We start from the raw sequence: 22500 nt of genomic DNA, 5'->3' as shown, positions 1-22500 counted from the left end.
AACAGAAACGGTATTCTTGAAGCCGAAGATTTGAACTTATGGAGAAAATATGAACATGTTGCCTGGGGAAACACTAGATCATATAATGCGGATAAACGATTGCATAATCAGGTACTTGCACGCCTGGAAACTACGTTGCGTTGAAACAATTATAGTGACTGAAAATGAATATCCAACCATACTCCTTCTTGTAGACTCCAAATTTTTTCATTTATCTATTCATACGCGACAGCTGCTCAAACGCAAACGTGGAAGTACGTATGATACTACTACTGCATAGCACAGGGTAAATCTAATCTGAAGACGGACGAGCTTTATAAAGTACTTAATTACGTTCTTAACAGAAAATACCATAATTATATATATGTGTGTGTGTGTGCGTATGCCCACGCGCGTGTGAGAGAGAGGTAACATTCTTAATATAGTCGATAAACTTAATTTTTATTCTGGTAGACTTCCAGAATGCATAATGAGAACAATAGAACTTAGGTTTATGTCAATATCTGTCCAGAGGCAAGGGGGAAGAACTCTAATTAAAAATGAAATTAGGAGTGAGTTTGATGTGTTAGCAGTTATGGTGACGACTGTAAGTACGTTTCGTTATGTTAAGCATCGTTAGCGACGTTTAGTATAGGACATATATACATTATCCTTTGAAGATATAATTGTGTGTGCGTTGAAATAATTTGCCAATTAAAGCATCTAAAACAATGACGTGAGTACACGTCTCAATTATTTTCTTCACCTTTTTTCACATATTTTTACCAGCGTGCTAAACATGATTAGTAGTATGAGATCAAGATATGAGCAACGGGAAGAAAAACAAAAAATCATTGCATGCGGGAGATACTTTCTAATGGTGACAGGGGAAATAACTCGGTAATTCAATCTGGTAAAATTTCAATAGAGATAGCTGTGGCTGAGGGAGTCTGTTACATGAAAGTTAAGATGAAATAATTCGCAGACATATTTTGATAATGCTGTGGAAGAATCAGTAAGTTCCAACCAATCCTGCTCGCTGCAGATGCAGTAATTTTTCATTTATCTCAGTGTTTTCAATTGGGTTTGTGCGCTCAGTGTTAGTGGTATCAAGCACAGTACAAAGATCAGTGGGGACAGGCAGTCCCCTTGGAAGATGCCTCTCCTGATTTCTACTGTCCCTAAGCTTCTCTCGTATGCTGTCAGATCCGTCCTCCAATTCGCCATACTTTTTCCAAGCAATCGCTCAACATTCGATGCAATACCAAATAGGTCCATACACTCCATAATCCAAGAATGTGGGATCATATTGTACGCCTTACGATAGTCGATCCATGACATGGCTAATTTACTTTTCCTCCTCTTGCAGTCTCTAAGTACAGTTTTGTCTATCAAGAGTTGATCCTTGGTACCTCTGAACTTACGCTTGCAAATCTTCCGCTCATGTGGCAGATCTCCATTTTTCCCAAATGTTCGTACATTAACTCTACGACTATTCCAGTCAATAACTTCCACATAACTGGCAAACAGGATATCGGCCTGTAATTGTCTACCGTATTGCCTTTTTCGATATTTTTCAGCCACAGTACTGTGCTAGACAATGCCAACCACTGTGGTGTTACTTGGCCGGCATTTAACAAGGTGTTGAGTTGCGTAGCCATCCGTGCATGAAATTCACCAAATCTTTTGGTCCAGTAGCCTTGAACTCCATCTGGTCCCGGGGCCTTCCTGTTGCTCATTTTTTTGCTGATTTCCTTCACTTCCCTAACTGAAATGACTAGTTCTGCCTGTTTTGGACAGACTACTGTTTGTTTCAGTTCTTGCAACCATTCAGCATTCTTCTTGTGCCCCTTCTCTTTGCTCTAGGTGTCACTCCACAACCTTTGACTTTCAATGTTATCTGGTATGAACTTTTCATCTGTACACCCTCCATTTATTTCTTTATAGAATCTCTTCTAATCTACTCTGAATAACCTATTCTTGTGGTAACCCTCCATTCTTTGGTCGCATCTTACCATCTTTGCTTTCTTTGCAACGATGCGCTGTTTCAGTTCTTCCGCTACTACTTTCAGTCCCTTTCTTTCAATATTATACTTCCTTTCCAGTGCCTTGTCTTTTTATTCTCCTTTCTCTTTTCGGTCTAATATAGAGATTTCTTTCGAGAGAATGTCTAACCCTGCTATGGATCTTTTCTTTTGCCATTCTCATTATGTTTCTTTTTCTTGACATCAACACCCACGTTTTTTGCTACAACAATCCTTGCTGCCTTGATGAAATTATTTGTTTCTGTGATGTTGTTTGTTCTGATGTATTTCAGAATTTCATTGACATTTTTCGTTTCTTGGTTTAATTTCAATCAATCAACATTTTAAGGTTACAAATAATGTCGCTATCTTTCTCCTGTAGTCTTACCTTTATTATGTCGTAGATTGCCATTTGTTTATCTGTCATGTCGCCATTAGTTTATTGTCTTCTTTTAGATCATCCATATGTCTCTCATCAAGTATATTATCATTCATGTTCCTTCTTTTTATTCACCACAACAATTTCTGGATTCCTATGTCTGGCCAGCTGATTGCACTGGATCATTACATCCCACATCATTTTGCAGTTCTCATTTTCAGTGACTCCTTCTGGGGTTTTCTCATACCACATCTTTGCTCTTTGAAGGCCGTTATTTCTACAGAGCCCTCAATGGATCATTCTTGCCACATCGTCATGGTGTCGTTTGTATTCACGCTGTGCCAATTTCGAGCATTTGCTAACGATGTGCCATACAGTTTCACCCTGCTCACCGCACATTCTGCATTTGTCGTTATTATTATCATCATTATTATTATTATTATTATTATTATTATTATATTATTATTATTATTATTATTATTTGTTATTGTTGTTGTTGTAGTTGTTGTACATACTTTTCTTATTGAATTGAGGAAGTCTCTATAGTACCTTCTATCGCTTATTGACAGCGATTGTGATGATGTGTTAGAAGCCAAATGTAAGAATTTGATTCGATTCTTAGTGTTTTAGTGTTAACATTTTCTATTATTCTGGCAGATGCAACTGAAGAGGCAAATATACAACAAAGCATGATGAAAGCCGCTGAATTCGGTGGAATACCTTTCGTTACTGGTAGCATGAAGGAGAACGTTACTAGAATAGAATTACTTACTAATTTTGCACAGTTTTTCGCAACGTTTCCATTTCTTGCTTTCGACATCCATAGAAATATTCATACTGGCGACGGAAATGCAATTTACGTAAGTATTCCCCCTATTATAACTTGTAAGCGTGGAACAGCAGTATATATAAATTTTGCTGTGACAATGTTTTGGCTTTACACAATTATTACAATTATCTGCTACACTAGTGTAAGAAAATTGTTACCAAACCTTTTCTGACTATTACCTGTAAACTGAATAGAGTCTCTGCTACCTACTTATTCGGTGTACCATATTAGTCGTGGTAAAATGGATACCCAAGGTATTTGAATACGAGGTATCGCATTGAAATCAGTTACCCTTTATTCAGTAAACCCAGTTTTTTCAACATTTATTGTAAAAAGACTTTCGTCGCCCATAGCTGTCAAGTCTCTTTCATTATGAGATATGATAACTTTCAGTCACATATCTTCAGTTCAATCGGTTTCACTAAATTAGCTTTTTAAAATTTTTTCGGGTCTCTTAATCTAAATTTCACTGCATATATTTTGCAATTCACCTATCACTGATATTTTCTTGAGTCTTATCATGAAGAAAATTTGAGCAAACGAGAGAGGCTTCAGTAAACAAGAGAGACTCAGCTGAGAAGATGACTGAAGTAAGAAGAAAGTCGTCGTTAAAATACAAAAAAAAACTGCGTAACTACCTTGCCAGCTATAAATAGTAGCTAGCTCACTTTTGAAGCAGACCTAGCTACTTTATAAACAGGAACAACACATTAGTTAATGCAACCTTACAAACACTCTCATTAATAAGATGCTCAGGGCATATGTAGATATAAAACATATGTAGATATAAAACATATGCAGTCCTGTGTATACAAGGAATATAGCGAACATCATGTAACTGTTATCATACTCTTTATTAATTAGCATACGTCGCTCATAATCTACATAGCGGTGGGATGACGTTTTATGGAAACAAATATACTACTAACCATATATTCCACCACAAATGAAGCATTTATGCCATTGTTGGATCAAAGTCTTGAATTCTCTTTCAAAGGATTTACTTGTATACCATCGTACTCATTGTTTCACAGTTACCTCCATCTCCTCTGTGTCATCAACTCATTGTCCCCCAATGCATTATCTGATTGGACTGAACAGCTGAAAGGCAGAGAGTTCCAAATCCGAGATGTACGGTGGATAGAGGACCAATCGCCAGCGTAATTAGTCTGTTGCCTCATTTGTTGCGAATAATATCGGTAATGCAGCACCATAGTGAATGCAGACGCTTTTCAGATTCTCGTTCGTGCTCTTCCTCCTAATGACTTCTCTTAGGTTTATGAGTATCGAAACGTACCGTTCCAGCAAGTCGAAGAGAATGAGGACAGTGTTACTTCCGAAACAAACACCATAAAATGTTGTTGCCAATCACTGTCTCTTGGACGTCTTAGACTTCAGAAAAAAGCTCTGAGGCCATTCTATGGACACGTTCTTAGTTTCCGGGCCTCAAAGCTACATCCACATTTCAACCATAGCCACCTGAATGAGAAAGAAACATGTTTTCGTTAATTTCAAACGCTTCCAACTGATCACAAGTTTCTCTTACACAAATCGGATTTCAAGCATCGAGGTACACACTTTGCACTCATTTTACATTACCCGAAATGTTGCATCATCTTCTTTTCTCTTTGAATGCATTGCAGTTACTCTCTAGTTGTGCAGTGGGCTCACAAATTATACTTACTCATCCGAGAAAATCAATTCGTTTGCACGCTGGAAATTCGTGTCAGTGATCACAGCCGATGAACTTCCTTAGCGCGGTTTGTCGTCAATGTTTGTTTCTCCAGTTTTAAGTATCTTAATCCATCTGTGCACATTGCACAGTGTTATCATCTTTATAATCAACTTGTTAGTTTGCATAGCCGTCGGACAACCTGCACCCTTCCTTTAACAATTCAACGATAATACGTTGCTCTGTTTTGAAATCGTTATTTGTTGACAGTGCAGAGAAAAAGTTACTTATTTAGGAAATGTCATTCTATCAACATGTATAATTTGAACGAACTATATCAGTTAAGGCTTTGTCAATATTTGCACTATTTTCAGCACATCCATAATGTATTCTACAGAATATCAGGGCATAAAGATATAGTCAATGTCCTCGCTTTTCTTTTAAGAATGCATAAAATGAGTCGAGGTATGCCAACAATCCTTACTTACAACTACCTAAACACATGACTCTATTTGTCTATTTTCATTAAACTGATTATCCTTTTTTCGTTGCAGTTGACCTTACCAAAGACTTATAACAAAGAAACTATTCTCAGCGTCATTGAGAGTATTGCAAAACTAGCGAACCAAACTGATAGTTATAACGTAACTGAAATCACAACTTTTATGGACACTTATAAAGAGGTAAAACTGTTTTTATCCATTACGTGTGCCTCGTAAGGAGATGCAAAAGCAAACTCAGTGACTACATCATTTATTAATAATACACATAAACACACTCGTACAAGCAACACAGAGACAGAAGCGCACATAAACCACATAAACTCAACAAACAAATGCACATAAACACAGCGCATACATATGTCACTGTGATTTGACTGAAGCTATTTCAGACTGGGTAGTTAAATTTGGTTGGAATGTGATACTATGTAAATGTGAAGCAAAGTATGGAAGCAGACAGGCAAATGTTTAAAATACGATGTTTCACAGTTAAGAAAATTTATTTAAAGAAAATTAGCAGAGCGACAACGGCCATCTCCAAAGCTGTACAGAGTGCCATACCGATCGGGATGCCCTCGACGTCTGCAACAGTGGCTCAAGTGGCAAAACGTAAAAGATGGTCAGAGAGTATATACTTAACGTGCAATTCAAAAGATTTCTAATATTTGACAACCGACCAACTCTCACAATGCATGGAAACGTTTGAGCATCTGAAAGCAAAACACAAACATACTACATTCACAGACACTTTAAGCTGAACTAGTCGACCTCATCGAAAACATATGATTGGCTTGTGGTAATATTAAACCTTGCTTCAATATACAAATAAATATGAGAAACACCGACGTGACTAAGTCTCTTACATCTGCTAATTATCGCATATATGATCGTGTAGCAGGTCGATATAAGTTGAAAAGCAGTCAGTAGGGACTTATTTGTACACTAAGGATTATCTCTTCCAACAATAGTCAAGGCAACAAGAGATCAGAACAAGCGATCAGAACATTATTAAATTGAACGCCCAATAACAGTTGCCGAGACATGCACGTAGGGGATTTGGTTATTAGCCATCTATATATATCGGATCCCACCTCTCATATCTGACATGTGGCACGTGGTACTGCTTTCTGATAATATTGCCCTAATGATGTCGGACATTGGAAATGGAGATGGCCGTTGTCATACTGCTAATATGGGCAGCGTTGACAGAAATACTCATTAACCAGTTCAAAACTGTGCCTTCAGCTCAACACCTATATATACCTGCAATCCGTACCAGCGTCGTCGTTTTTCAGTAGTTGACTCGATTAAGGTGAGGGGACATTGTGTGGGTTTAAGAACAGTGGTGATCGATCTCAGTCAGAACAATATTTAGAAAAGTATATTTGATGAAATGCTAATCAGAACGAACAAATGCTTTATAAATCTTTCGGGAATAACGTTTCTAATTACAATCCGCAGTTCACATTTGACCAAAGTAGCGTATCCACTCTTCGAATGTTGTTGTAGGAAGATGTGTTCCATTGAACATACAGTCCAATTAACAGAGACGTCTGAATACTTAGTCCGATGATTCGCAGGTATGCGCTGTGACTTCACATCGTTATCATTTTCGGTTTCGAGGAATATTTTTCGCGTAAGGAAATGTCGGCTACTGGATCTATCCAAAATGTACTCAGACGGAAGAAAACATTCAGCATTTAATCATTAAGTAAACAAACTGTATTGATTTGATGAAAAAGTACTTTCACGCATGAGCTCAGTGAAGTCGGCATCACTTCCTTCTTTTTGCTAGGAAGAACAACCAATTATATCCCTCTGTCTGATGGCTATGATGAAAGAATTACTATCCTGGATCAGACTCACAGGACTGAGAATAACAGACGCTTGTCTCTTTGTCCAAGCTCTCTCAAACTTCCTTAATTACCCCGTAGAGAGCAAGATGTTAATGATAAACTTGCTGAAAGATGGCTAAGGTGGACCATATTATAAATTGCTGAAGAATGACTGACAGAAGAGTGGCACGTATGGCCCCAATATCCAGAGTTTATGAAAACAAATGTCAGTCATATACTATACTAATTTGAATAACTGTAAGCTTTGTCACAAATTGTGCAGCCTTAAAATTCAGTGAAGAAGTTTTACGCTCGCTTATTTATATATAAATATCAAATATCGTTTTGCTAACACTTCACTGGATTCAAAACAGTGCGATATACTGACTAGTATATTCCTTGATATACGGATAAACGGTGACATAGCCATTAGTAGAATTCCTTTTAACATATATCTGGTAGACTGGAATTGAAACAGGAGATAAATCGCAACCACAACAACATGATATATTAGGTCACACCACACCAGAATATAACAATACACTTCTCCGAACTCGGATTGCTTTGTTACTTTTATGTGAAAAGGCTAATCTTACCCGAAATATAGAATCAATAAACAATCAATGTAAGGTAATACAATACCTTTTCGTTTTCATTTATTGGCATCATGGGTATTTTACCAAACTTACTTGGCTCAGTTTTTTCTTTTTCATTTTCAAATGTGTATGTAGATTGCTCGTTCCAATGCGTCAACGAATTACAATACTTTTTTACGTGAGAATATATTCACTAAGCAAAAATTCCATGTTATTCCTCAAAACGTTTATTCATTGGTTCGTTTTTTGTTCTATTATATTTTTCATAAATGCGCTTATTAGTTGGCCGACTCAATACCTACAATAGACATGAACATATTTTTGGACTATAAACCACGAAATATTTCAGAAATTTTGAAAGATTTTCCTCACGTAAGTTTTAAGCTATTTATTTATACAAAATAATAGAAGCGTGCTAGAATCACGGTTCAACGAACAAAATACCTTGCGGTAATTTTCTTCTGTCTCGTTGCGTCCTGAGTTTGAATTTTTACGAGGTTTCCTTCGCTTTTCATTCTTTCTGGTTCATTATAATAAAGTAGCATTTATTACTGGTACCGAGGGAATCAACTAATCCATTGATTTCATTACAGCTAGAAATGTGCTTAAAATATAAATAACAGATTATTTCTTGTTCTTTGATTTCGGAATTGTGTACCATGTTTTCCAGTTTTTTTGTTTATTTATTTGTTTTTTGTATTTGCTGCCGAACACCTTTAGAGGTTTTATCGTGCGTAGAAGCTACCAGATCCACCAATGTTCCCCTACGCCGGCTGACCCCTTGCCCGTCTGCATCCTCCAAGATGAGGCAGAGCCTCTGGAGATCCCTTCACATTTGCTAGCTTTCTTACAAAGGGTTCTAATGCTCTTAGCTTAGACTTTTTGGGTGGCAGCCAGATTGAACCATCTCAAGTGTAGCTGCCCGAAATGGTCGTGACCTCTGGGACTTGAGTGATGAAAGAAAGTCAAAATCCGTTATTTTTTTTCCTTGCTTGTCCTTCTAATTGTTGTTTCTCTTGTCGTCTATCTTTCCGAACGTTTTGATAACCTCTATTGCGTTTTTGCTCCATTTATATATATATATATATATATATATATATATATATATACACATTGGATAATCCCAGGTTAGTATCTTTAGAGGTTTTATCGTGCGTAGAAGATACCAGATCCACCAATGTTCCCCAACGCCAGCGGTCCCGTGCAAGTCCGTCTGCATCCTCCAAGATGAGGCAGAGCCTCTGGAGATCCCCTAAATCACGTTCAGCCATCTGATGCAGAGCTTGCCACGGGATCCATCTAACCCGCGGCTATTGCATCGGAAGAGAGTAAGATTTGAACAAATTGGAAAAGATCAATGATCATGCGAGGCGCGCCGACGAGCTTGGGAATTTTCTTGAGGGAAGCGTAGTCAAACATTTTGGATACTGCTTTGAAGTCGACGAAGGTAATGTAGAGGTGAACTCCCAAGATTTTTCAATAATGAAACGAAGAGCAGAAATATGTTCAGCGGCAGACCGACTTGATAGATCAACACAGCTGAGAAGGATCCTGGTGCAGAGTTTTCCAGGATTAGAGTGAAGGGTGTTGCCTCTGTTGTTACTGCAGACGAGTTTGCCGCCGTTCCGTTTCGAGGAAACGAGGATGGTGCACCGATTCCAGTTATTTCTCAGTCATTCCCACACATGGTTGATTATGCGAGTGATCAACTGGGTCATGTTTTCTCCTACAAAGTTCAACCTCTCCGCAGTGATACTGTACTGCAGATGCCAGTGGCTTCGTGGTTATTGAGCTTCTTCAAGGCAGCACCGACTTCGTCGGGTTTGATAGGATCGATTTTAAGTACCTTTCGTTGTGGCTCTATTTGTGGAAATATTTAGGATGAGATCGATTGTGACTGGCTGGTGTGAAAGAAGAAGCCTAAAGTGCTCCTTCAAGCGTTCGAGAGAGGCAATTTCCATGGTGATAATGTTGCATTTATGATACTTATATACTGCAGTTCGACCTAGAAAGCTACATCAATGGTATTTTAAGCTTAGGCGATACGAAACTGGAGAATGATAGTGGAATTGTAATAATTGGCGAAGAACAAGTGAAGAATTTTACAATTCTTCTTTCTCAAACATCACTACAGTGAGTATAAGTACTTTATTAATTTGTTATCAAAATTTTCTTACTATAGAGCAATGGCTGTTTTGTTCTTTGTAATGCTCTCTCCCATTAAATGGTTAGCTTTATATAGTTGTTATTAAAAGGCTATAAGATTTCTTAGATCGTTGTGTTTCTTATGAAAGCAAAATTGTATTTCTTAAGGCGCCCAGCTGACACAAATATCAGCACGCCGGGCCAAATGCTTAGCAGAGATTTGTCAGTCTTTAAATTCTGAGTTCAAATTCTGATGAAGTCAAGTTTGCCGTTAATTCTTTAAGGGTCGACGAAACAAGTAGCAGTTTCCCTGCCAAAATTCCAAAACTTCAGGCTTTGTGTCTATAGTAAAAAAAAAATAATTGTAGTAGTTCTTCAGACTGAAACCCTTGCTGAAATACGAGTAACCATGCTAATAAATACAATTTGGGACTATATTCTTTTCTACTCTAGGTACAAGGACGAAAAGCTTTGTGTGTGTGTGGGGGGGATCAGTTGATTAGATCGATCCCAATACGCAACTGGTATTTATTTAATCAACCCTGAAAGGACGAAAGGCAAATTCGACCTCGGCGGAATTTGAACTCAGAACGTAGCGGCAGACGAAATACCTATTTCTTTACTACCCACAAGGAGCTAAACACAGAGGGGACAAACAAGGACAGACAAACGGATTATGTCAATTATATCAACCCCAGTGCATAACTAGTACTTAATTTATCGACCCGAAGGTATGAAAGGCAAAGTCGACCTCGGCGGAATTTGAACTCAGAACGTAACGGCAAACGAAATACGGCTACGCATTTCGCCCGGCGTGCTAACGTTTCTGCCAGCTCGCCGCCATACAATTTGGGATTATATTAAATAGATGAAAGACCAGTATCCAACTGAATTAATTAAGTCAGATCGAAACATATCCGAAATTCTAAGTTGCCGGCAAGCAATTATGAAGCATTTAAATATTTAAATTTAATCTAGTATACTAATTATTAGTTTCCCGAAAAATAATTACACTTTTTCTTCGAGAATCGCTGTCAATTGTCACTGAAACCTTACTTACTTTTTCCAACTAAAAGGAAAATTTCTTGTAATTTAAATTTCTGCAAAGGCACAGTGTACATTATCCATTAAATTAATTATGCAAATTCATGCTCTTGGCTCGTTTTATTGCAGACTCCATATCTCCGTCGTTGTATTGTTTCAATGCTGACGAGGGACTCTGGAAAGTAGTTTGCATCCCAACACATGGTTTGTTCTCTGTTCAGTCCCACTGCGTCACACCTTGGGTAAGTCCTTTGTACTACAGCCTGGAACCGACCAAAGACTTTCGAGTGGATTAGGTAGACAGACATTGAAAGAAGCCAGTCATACATGTATATGTGCGCATTTGTGTTGTTTATTCACCACGACCGCTAAACAACCGGTGTTGCTTTGTTTACGTCCTTGCAACTTAGCGGTTCTACAAATAGCACGATAGAATAATATACAACTTTAAAAAAGTTGTCAATTTGTTCGGTTAAATCCCAGCATGACTGCAACATGAAATATAAAAGATATATAAAATGCTTCCCTTTTTTGCACAGACAGAAAAACTGCATATACAGACACTGTTATGCCATGTTTCGTTCAACTTCACGATGGTTTTATTCTATAGTCCATAGAAGGGAAGCATATCATTTTTGTTAGAAGGAGTATTATTAGACAGCGGCCATTCTGGGGCACTGCATCGATGAATTATTTTGTCGATTGAATCGACTCGATTCCTATAGTTATCCTTTTTAAAGCTTGGTTCTTATTCTGTCGTTCTCTTTGGCCGAACAGCTAGGTTAGGGAGCATAAACCCACTAACATCGGTTGAGAAGCGATGGTGATGAACAAACACAAAGACACACATACGCACACACATATATATTGAGGGTTTCTTTCAGTTTCCGTTGTCTAGCAAGTCCATTCACTAGGCTTTGGTCGGCCCGAGGCTATAGTAGAAGACACTTGTCCAGGAGGCCACGAATGGGACCGAACCCGGAACCATATGCTTGGGATGCCATTCTAAAGCCATTGGTGAATTCAGATTGATAGGTTTTGGAACCCATAAATGGGATATATTCTATTTGCAGCCTCATATTCTCTGTTGTTCCTCTGTCATATTTATGGGTTGAGGAAAATCATTTTGTTTTGTATTTGTAGATTATTATTTTAGCTCATATAGTTACGTGAAGACGTGTGGCTTGGTCGTTAGGGCCTTCGGCTTATGTTCGTGAGTTCGCTTCCTAGCCGCGCGTTGCTTCTTTGAGCAAAACACTTTATTCCACGTTGCTCCAGTTTACTCAATCAACAAAAATAAGTTGTGCCTTGTCATACTCTGTGTCACGCTGAATATCCTTGTGAACTGCATTTAGGGTACGCGTGTCTGTGGCCTGCTTTACGCGCTAATATCCCGTGCAGGCTCTTCCATTCAACTGGAACCTTCGTCGTCGTAACTGATATTGTGCCAGTTTTACAATATTGTAACTGCTTGATCTTCCAGTTGTTTTAAGCAAAGAATGTTCTACGTCATCGATCTCATTATTCGTGGTCGGAGTAATTGGGCTTAACACATATTTTACACAAGCAAAATCGCAAAATCAGAAAGGTTTGCAAAATCGTTAATCTTTTACTCTTTTACTTGTTTCAGTCATTTGACTACGGCCATGCTGGAGCACCGCCTTTTGTCGAGCAAATCGACCCCAGAACTTATTCTTTGTAAGCCTAGTACTTATTCTATCGGTCTCTTTTGCCGAACCGCTAAGTTACGGTGACGTAAACACACAAGCATCGGTTGACAAGCGATGTTGGGGGGGGGGGGGACAAACACAGACGCACAAACACACACACATACACACACACACACACACACACACACCACACACACACACACACACATATATATATATATATATATATAATATATATATATATATTATATATATATATATATATATATATACGACGGGCCTCTTTCAGTTTCCGTCTACCAAATCCACTCACAAGGCTTTGGTCGGCCCGAGGCTATAGTAGAACCAGGAACCATGTGGTTGGTAAACAAGCTACTTACCACACAGCCACTCCTACGCTGCTATTCAGAAAGGTTTGAACGTCGTATGATTGTTTAGTCTCTTTTATAAATCTATACGACTTATGAAGACTTTTATGAATAGCTCGATATATTTATGAACAGTTAACAGCATTCTAGAGCATAAAGATTAATGTTGTTTAGAAAAAATTAACTGACATGTAGGATTGGAAGCCATTTCACTATTGGAAAAGATTGAGCCAATCCTGTTGATTCACACCGGGTATCAAAATGCAGACACCATGATAGCTATTCTATGGTCTGTGATCACTGTAGAGGTTGTGGAATAAGACACGGACAGCTGCAATGGAGACTACGAAGCAGTAGTTATCAAGAAAGGGAGACAACAGGCATACCCCTATTTGAATATAACTTTAGATCCAATTCATACGGTTGTGAAGCTACTGTTTACTGTGGTCAAATCCCTGGCTGGAGAAGAATGCTATTGAAAGACCATATGTGCGGCAGCAGGATTCGGTTACTTGCCATACCCACGAAAAAAATCAAAAGTCGTTGTCAGAAAATTTTTGCAAACTTCACCAGTCAAAGTTCTTAACCTCCTAATTCCCTCATGGATTACTATGTGTGAGGTGTGGCTGATAAAGGCAACATCCTCTCTGCCTGTGACACTTAGGAGGTGCCGATGGCTAAGATCAAGGAGGTGTTCGAAGATCATCTCAGGAACACAATATAGAAGTACGCGCTAGATTCCGGAGCCATCGTGAGGCCGTGGTGGAAGCTAGGGGTGGCAAATTTGTGCAAGCTGATATCTCCCAGCAATAATAAAGTTGATATTTTGTGATTTTTAAATATGATTTATCTTTGGATTGAATATTTTGTTTTCTAATCCTTTTATGCAAATCGTCAAATTTTGCCTGATTAAGCTGTGAATATGAAATGAACCCCTAAAATGATTGTTTCGGCAGCAAGCATGCCGATTGCGTCTAATGTCGTGTTATAAGCATAACTAAGAACATCTTTTTTTTTTTTTTTGCAGAACCATGCTTAACATCATGTCTACATCCTTATTTATAGAATTGCATAGCGTATTAAACCCTTCTTTGAAAGAATCTAAATTAGTAAGTATTAAATGTATTCATTTTTTCATTTGATATTTGTAATCCTATACATACTTACGTGCATGCATGTACATATACATACGTACGTCCATATATATATATACACCAATGCTTGTGGCATGTAGTTGTTAATATTATTGTAATGTTATATAACAAGGTGATAATAATAATAATAATAATAATAATAATAATAATAATAATAATAATAATAATAATAATGATTATGATAATCTACTATAATAGTACTCTTGTGCTTTTCTCCATCACAACGTATGAATGAGAACGGAAGGGATGATAGATGAATAAGGACGGGAGGGGTAATGGCGAAGTGGTAGTGGTTTGATGGAAATACTACAGTGAAAGAAATAAGTAAACAGCGGTTCAACTGTGTGAATATATGCGTGTGTATATGAAAAGAAGGTATCTGAACGTCTGTGTGTGTGTATGCAATGGAAGTAGGATGGTGAACATTCAACGCTGAGAAGAAAAATCAAACAGCGTTTCAACTCTGTATGAGTAAATGTGTGTATGTATGTAGGTGTACAAGGGAAATATGTGAATGTTTGTATGTGTGATTATTATGTACATTATTTTGTACCTTTATATATATAATACTACAATTAACCGTCTTTTATTTGTCACAAGGGCGAAGGATTTGTGGGAAAAACAAAGACAGACATAAAGTGTTGGGGGTCTACATATAATGGAATGATAAAATAAAATTATAACACGGTATAGGCGCAGGAGTGGCTGTGTGGTAAGTAGCTTGCTAACCAACCACATGGTTCCGGGTTCAGTCCCACCGCGTGGCATCTTGGGCAAGTCTCTTCTGCTATAGCCCCGGGCCGGCCAATGCCTTGTGAGTGGATTTGGTAGACGGAAACTGAAAGAAGCCTGTCGTATATATGTATGTATATATGTATGTGTGTGTATGTGTTCGTGTGTCTGTGTTTTTCTCCCTAGCATTGCTTGACAACCGATGCTGGTGTGTTTACGTCCCCGTCACATAGCGGTTCGGCAAAAGAATAAGTACTGGGCTTACGATAGAATAAGTACTGGGCTTACAAAGAATAAGTCCCGGGGTCGATTTGCTCGACTAAAGGCGGTGCTCCAGCATGGCCGTAGTCAAATGACTGAAACAATTAAAAGAGTAAAAGGGTATACATTAGAAGAAGGGAAGTATACATATTATATGACACTAGAAAAAGAAGAAAAAAGCGAGTTTGTGGAGTTCCCCTCTGATTTAGGAGAACCTCTTGGGATAATCAAGGAAATCCACAATCTAAGATCACCCTGAATACCAAGGACGAGAACCCACTCCAACTTCTTTCTTCCGACTCACAGGTCTACACTGAGATTGGTACCATCCACTCTTACCATTTTCGCAAATTACACCCACCTTTTCATAAACCCACTCGAGGGCAGCACCTCCCGTTCCACCCCAACTTTCCTTTTCAAGTAAAACTTAAAAACGTCGATGAAGACTTTACCAAAGAGGAAAATTTCTGTCCTCATCCTTTTTAGTCTCATCCACTAGATAACCCTTTTTGCCACAGCCATCAGACAAAGGAAAACTGCCTTGCCAGCCCGATTAAAGGAGGATGGTGAGGCAAACGGACGACAAACGGATCTGTCCTACACGCGACAGCAGCTGTTCGACATAACTGCGCAAATTAGAAATGCCCGGGCACTGAATGAGTTCATGCAGAACAGTTTCATCGCTCTGTGAGCACCTCAGAGAAGCCCGTCGGTAAAAACATCCGTGCCTGTAGAGCTTATCTCGAACTTTACCTCGTACATAGGCGTATAGGAAAATACTTCTGTGTAACTTCACAATTAACAACGTTAGAGTTTTGACCAACTTACAAACCAATGCTGCTACTACTCTTGTGAACATAAGCTTGTCATTTATAGGTATGGTATTCTTTTCAAAAAGGTAGGCGGCGAGCTGGCAGAAACGTTAGCACACCGGGAAAAAATGCTCAGTAGTATTTCGTCAGTCGGTATGTTCTGAGTTCAAATTCTGCCGAGGTCGACTTTGTCTTTCATCCTTTCGTGGTCGATTAAATAAGTACCAGTTACGCACTGGGGCCGATATAATCGACTTAATCCGTTTGCCTGTCCTTTTTTTGTCCCTTCTGTGTTTAGCTCCTTGTGGGTAGTAAAGAACTAGGTATTCTTTTCAAAAATTGTCATAATTTCTATGTATAATAACAATTTATCTTTATTCTTTAACCTATTTAGCACGGCGAAAACCTAAATACGCAAAACACACGCCCTAATCTTTGTCTGGAATTAAGCAAAAGTTACGCTCCAAGACTCCTGGGGAAAATGTATGTGAACAAATATTTTCCAGAGGAAAATAGAAAAAAGGTAATGTGATGCTTTATTAATGCACAAGGGAATAATAATATCATTCTTTGATCTATTTTAAATTAAGGAAGTCAACAGGGAATCATTTTTGGAACCGAATATATTACCTATATTTCATGTCATAAGCTCTGGTATCCAAGTTACGGCTGAGGAATTTCTTCAGTCTAATATTTGATATATACCATAAACATTAATATAACCAAAAACAATCACATACAAGGACACATACTTGTTAAAGTAGTTTTGAGTGCTGAGTTCTGATGGGAGAGCTAACATTGCTGCTAGAGATCTCATTAGCTGTGGTGACGCTGGTGTTTGTGCTAGGGCCACTGTCGATGCTGTTGCAGCTGTTGTTGCCGTTTTAGCTGGCAGTGGCACTGGACCTGTTGTTGCATCTATAGGGTTGTCAGGTGTGCTACTGTGGATGTTAGGGAAGCTGTTGGTAATGCTGGTATTGATGGCGATGCTGCTGTTGTTGTAGTGTTGTTGCCGACGAGGGACCTGCCAATGCTTAGTTCTTTATTGCTCACAAGAAAATAAGCATAGAGGGGACAAACAAGGACAGACAAACGGATTAAGTCGATTACATCGACCACAGAACGTAACTCGTACTTAATTTATCGACCCCGAAAGAATGAAAGGCAAAGTCGACCTCGGCGGAATTTGAACTCAGAACGTAAAGACAGACATACTGCTAAGTATTTCGCCCGGCGTGCTAACGTTTCAGCCAGCTCGCCGCCTGCCAATACTATCGCTGGTGCAGTTATTGCTATTGTTGCTAATGTTGTTAACTGTGGCGATAGTGGCGGTGTTACTGATTCTGTTCTCGTGTCTACGGCTGCTTCTGCTTCTGCCGGCGGTATTACCAGGGTTTGCTAATACTTCGGCTTGATTGACGACCTCTTTGGTTTTGTAGTGCTCTCGCACCAGGCATCTGTTTCGGCCACTGCATGAACATACTGCCTCTTCCTATGGCTTAGGGGCGCTAACTAGGATTCTCTTATCATTGAGGGCACAGCTAAACGAGAGTCTAACGTTCTACCTGTTGAAAATGGGCCCGTACATGTGAGAGCTAGTGAGATGCTTATCTATCAATTTAAGGAATATTCTATCTATGGGTGTTTTTATGTTAAGAGAAATGGGATGGGGAAAACCAAATGGTACTTCTGCCGTTGTTTGGCTCCGGGACTGAGGGGATGTGGTCCCTAAATCCGCTGGCAGCTGGGGCCTCGTTATAGTACGGGGCCGCTGCGTCGAGAATCTCGTGGTTGAAGGAAAGGTTCGTGATCCCCTTACTAACAACCTTTATCAGGTTTTTGAAAAGGATGGGCGGATGACAGAAGGCTGTGTTGATGTATATTAGCCTCTTGATTGGTTTGTGGTAGGGCCTGTATGTACTGGAGCCCAAGCCGAGCGTGACGTCTGAGAAGTTCGCGGTTGTGAGGTTGGCCTTTATGGCGATTTTCAAACTCATGGAGGCAAGCATGTTGATTAGATGTTTTCTAAGCCGGTCTAGTGTATGCCTGCTTGTTCCTCTAGAGATGGCCAGGGCGTCATCTCTGTAGAAGCCGAAGACGACAGAAGGGAACTTATTCATAAGGATATTGAGGATATACAACCCGATTAGTTCGCATACGTCAGCCCGGTCAGAGGATCCCATCGCTACATCAAAAGAACCCGTGGGGTCAGATTGCTTGACCCATACCGAACCTTTGTTCAACAGCACTGTCTGTCTGGAATGCATAACCTCTACATCGCTGTCACTAATGTTAATGAATCCCCTAGCGACAGAAAGCACCTTGGGCAGTAGTTCTTTTGATATAGACGGGTAAAATTCGACTATATATATATATGTGTGTGTGTGTGTGTGTGTGTGTGTGTGTGTGTGCATGTGTGTGTATCTATATGTATATATACCTATAGTAAGATGCTCGTTACCTTCAATAAATACTAGCATCATCTATTTTGATTCAAAAGAAATGTTAGATTATTTTATTTGTATGTGATAGTGATGAATTTGTAATATTTTTGCAATATTTCGTTTTGGATGTTCTTATGTTTTGTAATCAAGAGGTGCTCGAATTTACCTTTCGTACATAAGGCAAATTAGAACATAGCATGATTCAACATAGTGAATCTTCTACGTACACATAAACACACACACATATGTACACACAAACAAGTTTTCCTGTACGATAGATTATCTATCACGCAATTGAGAGATATATTTAAGTTCACCTTACTACCAAAATTTTTCCATCGAATATCTGGAAAACGATACTGGGGAAATGGTTGCTTCTGTTTGACACCTAGGATTTGCTTAGCTGTAGAATGTGGCTTGGTGGAGCAGCTCGGCTTTATGTATATTATATATATTGTGGATGTATTATATATCATGAATGTCATATCATATCATATCACATATCAATTACTATCCCGAAGAACAAGACACAGACACACACACACTCACACACACGAACACACGCAGACACACACACACACACATATATATATATGTTGTTGTTCTTCTTGCATTTCGGGATGATCATTTTTTTTGTCAAATAAGCACATGCACTTCGTTCTTCACGCGTTTATTAGTGTTTTTATTTTAACTCATGTCCATTGTCAGGAAATCTTTCCTCACACATCTGAGACCTCTTTAATGCTCCTGCTCTGCTAAACCATTCTGTTGAGAATCGACTAAGCGGCGGAACAGGAGCACGCACGAGGACGGAAAACGTCACTGAAGAGGTCACAGATGCGTGACAAAAGATTACCGGACAATGGATATGAGTTAAAATATGAACAGTAATAAACGCGTGGAAAGCGAATATATATTGTGTGTATATTTTGCAAAAAAAAATGTCCTTTCTGAAATACAGTATCTATTCCAACACATGGTTTCACATCAAGAATCTTCCAACACAAATTCATAATCGTGTATACATATATATATATATATATATATATATATATATATATATATATATATATATATATATACTGTGTGATACATTTTTATATTTGCTTGTAGCCTTCTACAAAAGTAACAATTCCGTATGTTATATGCCTTTTTTTTTGTTTATTTTAGAGTAATGAAATCGCTGATTATATGGGTAAAGCCTTAATTGCTATATTCGAAAGAAATAAGTGGTTGGATGTGCAGAGTAAGAAGCAAGTTCTAGATAAAGCAAAGGTAATAAAATATTCCAAGAAGTTGCTTTCACAATTTGAATAATTATTAGAAAATTCACACTGACATTTATAGAAACAAGATCAATTCTTGTTATACAATTTCTTTTATATGTTTATCATTCTTAAAAGTAACTGATTCGTAGGATACCAGAGGAAATACGATGCATTATGTACTTGCGACTATTTGTTCTGATTTCAAATGCTACAATCAGCCTTGCCTTTCGTCTCTCGTTGATAAACTAGCTAACAGTCAATTAGTCGTGTCTATTCAACCAAGGGCAATTGTTAAAAATGATTGTTTATTTGGCTGGTAAACCCGTCTTCTAAATATAAATGATTTCAAACGAAAGATAGGAACTTTACATACTAAACTAAAACCTTGAGGGCCATGGGAGAAGCGGCGGAGAAGGCCTCAAGTTAGATCTGATCTAGGAGGAACAAAGGCCAAATTCATGAGGCTTAATTTGCCTCAATTCAAACGAGTGCTAGATTGGCGTAGTCGTATAGGCCTTGTGTAGCCAGTGTGGCCAGCTGAAAACTTAGCCCTTCTCAGGGCCCCAGAACACATCACAGCAGTGCTGGAAACCAGAGAAACAAATCCCACCTAAGGTGTACTAAAACGGACAGCAGGTGGACATCCGGGAATCTGACCCCCGTAGAGTGTCAGGAGTTAAGGGCCGAAACACTTGCCTAAAAGGGGTTTCTCCTCTGAGGACCACTTGCTGTTACGCTCTCTCCGAGTTTTTTTTCCACAAGTGTTAGTCGCTATGTTGTGTAATTTGCAATCCAAAATAATTGATTTTGCCTTTCATCCGTTTAGTATCCGTTTAGTAACACCGATAGGATACTGAGGTAAATTTAATTGAATTGCTTGCAAACAGCAATTGTTAGCCTTGTCCCAATATGATCAATAATTTTTGGTTTAATTATTTAAAAACAGGTCAAAACATTGCCCCATCTGATTATCATTTATTCTGCAGTCTTCAAAATCATTTCGGATCCCCAAAATATGAATTCTGTAGACGAGGTCAGGAGTGTTTTTCCTCGCGGACAAATGACCTTGCAAATCTATCAGATTGATGGAAGAGCATTGTTGAAAATGAAGAAGAGTATATTTTAGATTAATAAAGAACTTTATTTTAATTCTGAAAAATAAAAGTTAACAAAAACATGCTTTGTTTATACGATGACCAATATATATATATATATATATATATATATATATATATATATATATATATGTAGGTCCCGGGTTGATTCGGGGTTAACCACAGTAAATAAGGTACTCAATACATAGCAGAGTAAAATTAATTTATTATATAGAAGGAGCTTCTACAGGAAGATTTCTCTCGAATGAAACAGTTCTAGTCCTGTAGAAGCTCCTTCTATATAATAAATATATATATATATATATATATAACATTATATAATTAGGGCTTAGTAAAATAAATTACTTTGCCACATACTGAACTTTCTAGAAATAGCAGCCAAAAAGTTTTTAGCCATTTCCACTGCTTTAAGAAAATTTCTCTCAGATAATGTTTACTCAAAAATAACTCACGAAGATATGGAGGTAAAAACAGTAAAATATCACAAGTACAAAGATCATTTGAGAACGTCAACGTTTCTAGATTAGCCAAATAAAACTCAGCATTTCCCTCGTCAGCTCAACACTTCTTAATTTTGGATTTGAAAGCACTAAAAGAATGAACATACCCCTCCGGCAACGTATCACCTCAGACGAACACGCTCAGACTGCCAGTACTAGCAAATTCAAAATGTACAAGCGAAGATTCATGTTCTGTGCCACATACTGAACTTTCTAGAAATAGCAGCCAAAAAGTTTTTTAGCCATTTCCACTACTTTAAGAAAATTTCTCTCAGTATGTGGCAAAGTAATTTATTTTACTAAGCCCTAATTATATAATGTAATATTTTGAATTCGCCTTAAATGGTCCTTTTACATACTGAACACTACTTTGGTGAAATTGATTAATAACTAATTAGTTTTACCCTCAATTGTTGATATTATAATTCCTTTCTCTCTGTTCTATTGCTACGGTTCTCACCGTTAAAATATATGTTTACTAGATGACTCACGTGGGTGGAAGGGGAGAGAACATGAATCTTCGCTTGTACATTTTGAATTTGCTAGTACTGGCAGTCTGAGCGTGTTCGTCTGAGGTGATACGTTGCCGGAGGGGTATGTTCATTCTTTTAGTGCTTTCAAATCCAAAATTAAGAAATGTTGAGCTGACGAAGGAAATGCTGAGTTTTATTTGGCTAATCTAGAAACGTTGACGTTCTCAAATGATCTTTGTACTTGTGATATTTTACTGTTTTTACCTCCATATCTTCGTGAGTTATTTTTGAGTAAACATTATCTGAGAGAAATTTTCTTAAAGTAGTGGAAATGGCTAAAAAACTTTTTGGCTGCTATTTCTAGAAAGTTCAGTATGTGGCAAAGTAATTTATTTTACTAAGCCCTAATTATATAATGTAATATTTTGAATTCGCCTTAAATGGTCCTTTTACATACTGAACACTACTTTGGTGAAATTGATTAATAACTAATTAATTTTACCCTCAATTGTTGATATTATAATTCCTTTCTCTCTGTTCTATTGCTACGGTTCTCACCGTTAAAATATATGTTTACTAGATAACTCACGTGGGTGGAAGGGGAGAGAACATGAATCTTCGCTTGTACATTTTGAATTTGCTAGTACTGGCAGTCTGAGCGTGTTCGTCTGAGGTGATACGTTGCCGGAGGGGTATGTTC

At 38.2% G+C, this 22500-nt stretch overlaps 1 protein-coding gene across 4 annotated transcripts in view; it reads left to right on the top strand.

Moving 5' to 3' along the window:
- The window catches only part of LOC115215224 (neprilysin), a 107612-nt gene that overhangs the window by 52566 nt on the left and 32546 nt on the right, over nt 1–22500 (top strand). For all 4 annotated transcript variants that reach the window (XM_029784444.2, XM_029784443.2, XM_029784442.2 and 1 more), the window contains exons 6-12: nt 3040–3242; nt 5438–5566; nt 8097–8186; nt 9814–9947; nt 14069–14150; nt 16395–16523; nt 19615–19719. In XM_029784444.2, coding sequence (XP_029640304.1) covers nt 3040–3242; nt 5438–5566; nt 8097–8186; nt 9814–9947; nt 14069–14150; nt 16395–16523; nt 19615–19719 — 872 coding nt within the window. The remainder of the gene's footprint in view (nt 1–3039; nt 3243–5437; nt 5567–8096; nt 8187–9813; nt 9948–14068; nt 14151–16394; nt 16524–19614; nt 19720–22500) is intronic.

This window comes from Octopus sinensis, linkage group LG8 (assembly GCF_006345805.1).
Source record: "Octopus sinensis linkage group LG8, ASM634580v1, whole genome shotgun sequence".
Classification (NCBI taxonomy): domain Eukaryota; kingdom Metazoa; phylum Mollusca; class Cephalopoda; order Octopoda; family Octopodidae; genus Octopus; species Octopus sinensis.
Note: the sequence above shows the minus strand (reverse complement) of the source record. Positions and strands in the feature narration are given on the sequence as shown.